The sequence below is a fragment of the Haematobia irritans genome, chromosome 5, assembly GCF_050003625.1.
Source record: "Haematobia irritans isolate KBUSLIRL chromosome 5, ASM5000362v1, whole genome shotgun sequence".
NCBI classification, from domain to species: domain Eukaryota; kingdom Metazoa; phylum Arthropoda; class Insecta; order Diptera; family Muscidae; genus Haematobia; species Haematobia irritans.
The window spans coordinates 46,096,751-46,107,143 of NC_134401.1; the positions used below are offsets into that span (position 1 = coordinate 46,096,751).

Below are 10,393 nucleotides of genomic sequence, written 5' to 3' on the forward strand. Positions count from 1 at the left end.
AGAAGATTTTGTCAAAATTTTATATATATAGAAAATTTTGTCAACATTTTATTTCTATAGAAAATTTTGTCAAAATTTTATTTCTATAGAAATTTTTGTCAAAATTTTATTTCTATAGAAATTTTTGTCAAAATTTTATTTCTATGCTATTTCTATATATATAAAATTTTATTTCTAACCCCTGTCAAAATTTTATTTTTATAAAAAATTTTGTCAAATTTTATGTAAATAGAAAATTTTGTCACAATTTTATCAACATTTTATTTCTATAGAAAATTTTGTCAAAATTTTATCAACATTTTATTTCTATAGAAATTTTTGTCAAAATTTTATTTCTATAGAAAATTTTGTTAAAATTTTATTTCTATAGAAAATTTTGTCAAAATTTTATTTCTATAAAAAATGTTGTCAAAATTTTATTTCTATAGAAAATTTGTAGAAATTTTATTTCTAAAGAAAATTTGTCAAAATTTTATCAACAATTTTATTTCTATAGAAAATTTTGCCAAATTTTATTTCTATAGAAAATTTTGTCAAAATTTTTATTTCTATAGAAAATTTTGTCAAAATTTTATTTCTATAGAAAATTTTTTTAAAAATTTATTTCTATAGACAAATTTGTCAAAATTTTATTTCTTAATTTTATCAAAATTTTATTTCTATAGAAAATTTTGTCAAAATTTTATTTCTATAGAAAGTTTTGTCAAAATTTTATTTCGATGGAAAAATTTGTCAACATTTTATTTCTATAGAAAAAATTTTCAAAATTTTATTTCTATAGAAAATTTTTCAAATTTTTATATCTATAGAGAATTTTGTCAAAAAATTTATTTCTATAGAAAATGTTGTCAATTTTTTTTTTTTTTTTTTTTTTTAATTTTATTTATATTAGGACATGTGTTTCATAATACAGCGCTGTATTCAAAAACTATATACATTACAATATCTATTACTATACAAAATTTTCTTAAGATTTTAAGATTTCTATAAAAAATTTTGTCAAAATTTTATTTTCATAGAAAATTTTGTCAAAATTTTATTTCCATAGAAAATTTTCTCAAAATTTTATTTCCATAGAATTTTTTCTCAAAATTGTATTTGTATAGAAAATTTTCTCAAAATTTTATTTCTATAGAAAATTTAGTCAAAATTTTACTTCTATAGAAAATGTTGTAAAAATTTTTTTTCTATAGAAAATTTTGTCAAGATTTTATTTCTATAAAAAATTTTGTCAAAATTTTATTACTATAAAAAATTTGTCAAGATTTTATTTCTATAGAAAATTTTGTCAAAATTATATTTGAATGCGTAGCACCGAAAAATAAAATAAATAAAAACACAAGGGATTTAGTTTTTCTTTTCAATGATGTTTCAATAAAACGTAATTTTATTGAATTTTTGGGAGATTATTATTTACCTTTTACAAAACAATCGTTGGACGGACGTAATCCAGTAACGAATAATAACAAAAGTTAGACGCCGCAAGACGGTAATGGCGCGACTCGTTAGAGAAATGTAACGAATTGTGCTGAAAGCACAGAGCTGCATCCAGAGCTTAGGGTACATTTTCTAACGAGGGGGAAATTATCATTTTACAATATTTTAAGTCCCCACCTAACGAATAAATTTGACCATACGAATTTGAACTTAAACATTCCGCCCGCCTTGCAACATCCAGCTATGTTGTAATTGAAATTCATTAATTCATAGAATATTACATATGTACAATATATTGATATCAAAATAAATATAAAATGCGTTGTCAGTATCATTTTCAAATTGAGCAATTTTTTTTTTATTAGTTCTTTAAATTTTTTCAAACTTCATGAATTCTTAACTAAATGCTCGTAGAGCCGTTGACCCGGAGGGTCTGAAGTGTCTGGGTTATTGGCCAGGATGACCTACGACACTTATGGTTGGCATTGACCTGACACTATCCAGCCAAACATCGTTAGCTGCGCCAATGGGAATCCAGGACTCGAAAATATTTGTGTCTTTAGAACCCGTGCGTAGACATCGGGCCCTAGAACCAACCCCACCCCGGAAGGACGGTAAAACCTTGGGTCGGCCAGCTGGAGACACTCGAAATGTTCCCGTATCGTATCTGGAGCCGACGACGATGGGGTGACAACACGGGTCAGGTCTGTTACCCGGGCAGAAAAAACCAATTTACTTTCTGCATTGTGTCGGGAGACAGCAACAAGCGGACAAAATGCGTCATGCGACGTCATCGCTGAGACAAGCCGTAGGCTGAGAGCTAAACTACTACAAATCATACTATACCCCGCACACGGGTCGAGGACAGCTCGGACAGGAATTCGACGATCGGGCAAGACAAGCAAGAGGACTATAGTGGGACCAAGCGTGACGGTTGGTTGTAGAACCAACATCGGACCAGATATGGGAGCGGTATTCGTGATACAGTACGCGGACGAGTTAACGGACGAACTTGACTTGGACTTTCTCGTCGACAAGGTTTGAGCGGAAGGACGTTGTTGCTGGTCAAATGAATGTAGCAGCGTATGGTGGCTATCTCCACATTCGCGGCACCTCTCGCGACTATTGCAGGTCGATCGCATGTGAGACCTGCCCAGACAGTTTGAACATACCCGATGCAACACTACAGTGCGCAATCGTTGCTCCAAACGCATGTTCAAAAATTTGCGACACGACCTGAGATTGTGACTTCGCCTACACAACACACAGACATTCGAGTGCACTCTTTTATTCGCACCTGAATTCTTTTGGGCAGTCCCCGTAGGGGATGACGATGGTTTGGCTACGTTGGTTGCGGATACGTCAGCGGGAGCCGTATCAGCCCCCGACGGAGGGACAACTTTCTGCGTCGGTACTACCCCTTGTGAAGAGGCGACGACTGGGGTCATCCCGACGTCAGGGACCTGCTCGATGGCTGGTAACGGCTCGCGAAGAACCGGTGCAACATTATTTTCTAAAATCTCTTTTTCCTCATCGGACATCGGGACGTCATCCTCGTAGTCAGGGAGAGTCTTAACAATTTCCCTCATATTTTCCATTGTACTGCGAAAAGAAAGATGACGCTTACTATATGAACGATCGAAAACTATTCGGTCAGTATGACCAATTTTACCACCGGCCGTCTTACAACACCGTTTGCCGTTCTCACGTCAGCAACTCTAACGCGACCGTCAGATCCCGGGTGGACGTCATCCACACGACCTAACTTCCACGATGTAGGAGGCAATTGTTCATCACGAATTACTACCAAGTCCCCTACTTCGATATCACGCTGCGGAAATTTCCATTTATACCTTTTCTGTAAGCCTTTCAAATATTCATCTTTCCACCGTAAGCAGAACTGTTGCGACAGCGCCTTCATTTTCCTAAATCGATGCACCAAATGAAGTGGTGATTCCTCCTCTAACTGTTCAGGAGGCGCAAAGATCGGAGATCCTACCAAAAAATGGCCAGGCGTAAGTGCCACCAACTCTTGAGAACTTTCACTCATCGGGCACAACGGCCTAGAATTTAAACAAGCCTCAATTCTCGAAAGAACAGTCGAAAACTCTTCAAATGTATATTTGAATCCAGATGCATGTTTCCTAAAATGCGTCTTGAAGCTTTTGACAGCAGCTTCCCAGAGACCACCCATATGTGGCGCCCCGGCAGGGATAAACTGCCAGGAAAGCTGCTGAAACTGGTATGCGGAACACACCTTATCACGTCCCTCCTTAAGAACACTTCTCAATTCTTTTTCCATTTCGCGTGAAGCGCCTACAAAATTTGTACCATTATCCGAAAAAATGGTCTTGGGACAACCACGCCGAGATATAAATCTGTGAAAGGCAGCCAGAAATGTTGTCGTAGACAAGTCTGATGTGGCTTCCAAGTGTATGGCCTTCGTCGAAAAGCATACAAAAACGCAAACATAACCCTTTGTTATCTTACATGCGCGCCCTATAAATGACTTAATTTCGAAAGGCCCCGCAAAATCAACGCCAGTCGTAGTAAACGGTCTGGTAAGTACAGTTCTCTCCGGTGGGAGAGCCGCCATGATCTGCGTACAAGACTTCTTCCTATCCAACAGACACCGTTTACACCGGTTAATAGTCGATCTAATCAAAGATGTTAAACGAGGAATCCAATACTCAATCCGAATAAGACGTAGAACCAACTGGTTTCCTCCGTGAATAGATATGTCGTGAACATATTTCACCAGTAACCTAGCGAATCTACTATTATACGGCACTATAATTGGATGTCGCTCACTATACGAAAGGGTAGGACACCTACTCAAACGACCATTCAACCTCATAACCCCCTCCTCATCCAGGAATGGATTCAATGACAACAACGAACTCCTGGAACCTAACGGTTTCTTTTCCATCAAACAACCGTACTCATCTGGATAATGAGCCCTTTGAGAAAGAACAGCTAGACGTAATCTCACTGCCTTTAATTCGGTTGCCGTCAACGTCGTGTCGTCATACACATTTCGACTAGCATGTGAATAATGGGTCCTTTGATAAAACCTAAATATATACGCGATGACTCGTAGAGCCCTATCTAACGAAGAAAATCCCTCTAAAATGTCCTCATAGTTCGTAAAAAACGATGCGTGAGTCTTGACCGCCCGTACCTCAACGTCAGTCTCAAGAGGGGTCAAATCACTAATATCCCACTGAGAACTATCTGAGTAGAGCCACTCTGGTCCATGCCACCAAAGCGTTGAAACTGCCAACTCTGCAGGCGACACTCCGCGACTTCCCAAGTCGGCCGGATTGTCCTCAGAACGAACATGGTACCAATTCTGTCCCCCAGTATTCTCCTGAATCCTACATACGCGATTCGCAACGAAAGTAGACCACGTAGATGGCGTCTTTCGAAGCCAAGAGCGGACGATCGTAGAATCCGTCCAACAATAAACACGTCGAAATTCAATATCTAACTCCCTGGCTATAGACTTGTAAAGTTCTGAGGCCAAAACTGCCCCACAAAGCCCCAAACGTGGCAAAGATATAGATTTGATGGGGGCTACCTTAGTCTTACAAGATAGCAAATGGGTGAAGATATGTCCCTGCGGCGTAACCACACGAACATATACTACCCCCGCGTATGCTTTTTCCGAGGCGTCGGAAAAAACATGTAATTCTACCTCACAGTCTGTGGAGTAATTGACCCATCGAGGAATACGAACGTGATTCACATCCTGATAGGTCTCGACAAACTTTCGCCATTGTCGCTCTGTTTGTAACGGAAGAGACTCGTCCCATCCTATCTTATCCAACCAAACCTGTTGCATAATTATCTTCGCCACTATAATAACTGGCCCCAGCCAGCCAACAGGGTCAAATAGCCTAGCTATAGCCGATAAAACCTCTCTCTTCGTAAACCGAGATTTTTGCTCAATCGGTTTCATCTCAAAATAAAACAAGTCTAACTGCGCATTCCACCTAATGCCCAACGGTTTCGAACTACTGGCCTCAACAAACTCCAGTAATTTGGCGTCAACCAAATGGTCAGCCGGAAGCGATTCTAAAATGGCTAGCTCATTAGAAGTCCACTTCCTCAGTTCGAACTTTGCCGATGATAGTACTCTAATCAATTGGTCCCTAGATTCAACAGCAGTATCCACGTCATGGTACCCTGTCAAAACATCATCCACGCACATGCACCTTCGTAGAATATGTGCCGCGTGGGGATATTCATCTTCGGAGTCATCGGCCAATTGCAATAACGTCCGTATGGCTAAATAGGGAGCACAATTCACTCCAAATGTCACGGTCTGCAGATCATAGTCTTGTACATCTTTTTGTGGGGAGTCCCTAAAGACAATTCGCTGCAGAGAAGTATGGGCAGAATTTACCCTAATTTGGCGGTACATCTGTGTGATGTCGCAATTAAAAACGTATTTGAAAAATCTCCACCTCAAAATCAAATGAACCAATTCCAATTGTAATGTGGGTCCCACATAAAGAATGTCGTTCAGACTTTTACCATTTGAGGTCTTATGCGAAGCATTAAAGACAACTCGAAGTTTGGACGTCAATTTGTCCGGATTGATTACCGGGTGGTGTGGCAAATAACACACAGTTTGATCTGCAGGAGAAGTCGACGACACTGGTCTCATATGTTGCAAGTCCAAATATTCTTTAATCACCCCGTCATACATTAATTTCGTTTCAGGCTTTCGTAAAAGCGAAGCCTCACCACGAATAAATTGCTTCAAACAACTTGTCCGCGAATGTCCAAGCAAGACGTGTCCCTTTAATTCGGGTTTTATCGGAAGAGTCACTACGTATCTTCCATCGGAATCCCTATATGTGGTATTCTTAAAATTTTCCTCACAAAATGTATCTGCGGGAGAACAAATTGCCCGTCTTGGTAAGTCCTCTAATTCCCAAAACCGAAGAAGAGTCTTGTCAAGACCATCTTCTTCCATAAATTCAACAGTCGTTGAAAAAACCGTCACATTAGAAGTGGGAATTGAACCAGTAATGAGCCAGCCGAAGACTGTCTGTTGAGCAATCAACGACCCTAAAATACCAGACTGAACCCCCTGTAATATAATTCTGGGATACACGTCTGCCCCCAACAATAGATCAACCGGACGACTATCGAACAGATTAGGATCAGCTAAACGCAAATTTGGCAAACGTGACATATAATTCCGACTCACTTGGAAAGACGGTAAATTCCCAGAAATCTTAGGCAGGACCAACGCAGTCGCCTCTACCAAGACCGATCCATCTATGGGTGACCCTATACTCAGAGGGCAAATACCTCGAGAAGTTATCGAAACCGATTGATTCACGCCCGATATCGAAGACGTCGCACTCGTTATCGAAATCCTAAGCAACTTTTGCATTTTTTCGGTAATAAAGGAGGCTTCCGATGCTGGGTCAATAAGAGCCCGAGCTGGGTACGTCATACCCTGATGAACGATGTTCACCATAGCCGTCCCTAATAGTACCGACCTGTTCTGGGAAACATGAAATACTTGCCTGGCCGAAGTGCCAGACACGATTCCAGACGAAGTGGAAGGCTGCGGGTCAATCAAACCGCTAGAATCCGTAGGACGAGCGGCCGAAACCGTCGAAGACGTAGTTGCCACATTCGTAGAATGGGAAAAATCGCGATGAAGCAAAGTATGATGCCTTCCTTGACACTTCTCACAACTGCGAGATGTAGCACAGTTGTTAACGTCATGTCTACGAGATAGACAATTGAAACAACAGCGGTACCGTTTCACAGCAGTCAACCGATCATTCACAGAAAGATTCCTAAATCTCGGACAAACACGAAGATGATGGCTTTGTCGTGGACAAAGAACACACATCTTATCGACGGAATTTCTAGAAGAATGAGAAGTGTATTGCGAATTACGCGACCTAGATGGCGAAGATTTCGGAGCTGCATTCGTAAAATGCGTTCGCAGTTTCCTGCCATCAGTTTTCTTCGAAGCATCGATACCCTTCAAATCGCGGAGACACGTGAGTGTCTGAATCCTTTCCGTAAGAAAACGATCCATGTCCACCCAAGACGACAACGCAGACTTATCACTTATACCCTGTTCCCACAAAGTAACACTAATCTTCGGTAGACGTTGCACACACAAATATATCAAAATCGGATCCCAATCGTTCGTAGGAACGTTATTCACAGCCATCGCCGAAATACATGCATTTATACCACGCTGCAAGTTCTTCAACCCAGAACTTGTCTCGGTGTCTAAGACCGGAAGGTCAAAAAGAAGCTTCAACTGATTGCTGACTAAAATTCTCAAGTTGTCATAAGTTTCCTTTAACGTCCTCCAAGCTAACTCGAAACTCCTATCAGTGAGAGGAAATCTTCTTACAACTTCACGGGCGTCGCCACTAGTCTTTTTGAGCAAATGACACAAGCGCTCAATATCACTCAGACGGGAATTTTTTACATAAACAGCAGTAAACAAATCCCTAAATGTTGGCCAAGACTGAAAGTCACCATCGAAAACCTCAATATCGCATGGTGGTAAAGCCAAACTATGGACCGCACCATGGTCAACACCTAACAAAAGAGAATTCCCCGATATATCCACATTACCAGAACGAGCAGAAATATCCGCCACATCGGCCTGCCGTATAGGAGTGGACGCCCTATGAACGGCTTTTAGACCGTCTATCTTCCTTTCGATAGAGGAAACAATACGAATATAGGCATCATAAGTTGCCTCATACTTGCCGTCAGCAGATTCTACCTTTCCCTTATCTGAATCTTCCTGAAGATCGTCTAAACACTCCTCATACCTCTCTTTCACTTTCTCCCAGAGTGATTTCGCCTCTTCGACCTGAGCCCTTAGAGAATAAACATCTAAATTCTCCTCCTTCAAAGAGCTAACCCGTGTCCCAAACTTCACAACCGCATCAGCGGCTCTAATGAATCGCGCGAATGTATCAACTGGCATATCGAAAATAATCTAGCGTCACAAAAATTCACAAAAACTCGTAAAGTATGTGAACACGCACTTATCGACAGCGAAAACTGGCCGAAAAATCAATAAATTTGCACAAAATGCCCAAAAATGCAAAAACAAAAATTTACAAAATTTTTCTTTCAGTGTATCAAATTCTCACACTGCACCGAAATTACCACAAAATTTCTTGAAGTGTAAACAATTGTTCGTAAAACAACCACTTCAAAACTTAAAATCAAAAATTTCAAACAATTTGTAAACTATTGGACTATTTTTCTCTCAGTGTAGAGACAATTAATTTTCGTTCAGTGTACCGAATCACAAAATATTTTTCCCCGTGTACAAAAAATAGGCAAATTATTCAAGTTGAATTCAAAAAATCTCAAAATTCTACTAAAATTTTCAAACTATTTCTCTCAGTGTAAGAATGAATTTACGAAAATTACGCTCAGTGTACCGAAGAATACTGACTGCCGCCAATTTGTATCAAAACTTCACACACGAAAACCAAATAATTAAAAAAAAATTCAACAACTTATAAGAAATTATAAAAAATGTCTGTAAGACCACATGTAGGGTGTACGGACTGTAAAATACACCTCTACACTTCCACGACAGATAATCTCCCCAAAAAAAATTAAAAATCACAAATAATAAAAATTATAGAAATAAAAATATATATACGTAATATATACGATAAAATAAAAATTATACGATCGTACCGGACCGCCTGTAGGGTGCACAGTGACCAAAACGATAATTTTTACTAATGCGCGTAACGCTAATGGGTCATACAACACGATAACCCAAAAAACTCAATTTCAAAAATTTTTATAATATTCTTCAAAATATTTACAACTCGCGGCCCCGTGAGGGTTAACAAATAAACCAAAGAAACACAGCTCAAAAAAAATATGTATGTATATACGTGTGTGTATCACTGATCATACGTAGGTATGTAATTCAAACGTTGACTGCAATGACGATTGATGTATGTTTACAATGGTAATACGACCAACAGAGCCTTTGCAGTCTGCGTGTATTTTGTTATTGTTTTATTTACTTCAAGTTAAAGGCAACGTAATTGCAAATAATGTTTTGAAGTAAATAAGCACTGTCAACGTTTAAATTCACCACACAACACCAATATACAATAGATTTTTCACTTTTTATTTTGATTATTCTTTCACTTGAATATCATTTAACAAAACGAAATTAAACAAACGAAAGAAATGTGCGTACGTATGTAGCAACGAATGTGTGCTTTTTGAAATGCAATTTGCCGTCGGCAAAACGAAATAATTGTATCGATGTTGTAAAACGACCGCGGTTTAAATTTAAAAACACTCGCGATTTGCTCAATTATTTTAATAAAACACTGACATACGCACCTGTGTGTTGATAAATAATTATTTAAATAAATTTTCAATATAAATCCTTCACAAATATGGCTGCAAAGTGGCTGCTTTTTGTTGTTGCTTCACAATGATGAGCACTTTCCTTTGGAAAAGAAAAAGAAAACCCTTTATTAATTGCTGTAAGCAAGTATCCGGCTCGATTGGACCAATGAATGCGTAGCACCGAAAAATAAAATAAATAAAAACACAAGGATTTAGTTTTTCTTTTCAATGATGTTTCAATAAAACGTAATTTTATTGAATTTTTGGGAGATTATTATTTACCTTTTACAAAACAATCGTTGGACGGACGTAATCCAGTAACGAATAATAACAAAAGTTAGACGCCGCAAGACGGTAATGGCGCGACTCGTTAGAGAAATGTAACGAATTGTGCTGAAAGCACAGAGCTGCATCCAGAGCTTAGGGTACATTTTCTAACGAGGGGGAAATTATCATTTTACAATATTTTAAGTCCCCACCTAACGAATAAATTTGACCATACGAATTTGAACTTAAACAATATTACTATAGAAAATTTTGTCAAAATTTTATTACTATA

General features: G+C 38.6%; 2 protein-coding genes across 2 annotated transcripts; both read right to left on the reverse strand.

Moving 5' to 3' along the window:
* Positions 1–1,771: 1,771 nt before the first annotated feature.
* LOC142238716 (uncharacterized) lies at positions 1,772–10,017 on the reverse strand. Its single transcript, XM_075310425.1, has 2 exons — positions 9,826–10,017; positions 1,772–3,039 (listed from the first exon to the last, which is right to left on the reverse strand). The coding sequence occupies exon 2, from the start codon at positions 3,033–3,035 to the stop codon at positions 1,911–1,913; it is 1,125 nt and encodes a 374-aa protein (XP_075166540.1). The 5' UTR covers positions 3,036–3,039; positions 9,826–10,017; the 3' UTR covers positions 1,772–1,910.
* LOC142239664 (uncharacterized) lies at positions 3,083–8,425 on the reverse strand. Its single transcript, XM_075311451.1, has one exon. The coding sequence runs from the start codon at positions 8,423–8,425 to the stop codon at positions 3,083–3,085; it is 5,343 nt and encodes a 1,780-aa protein (XP_075167566.1).
* Positions 10,018–10,393: the final 376 nt, after the last annotated feature.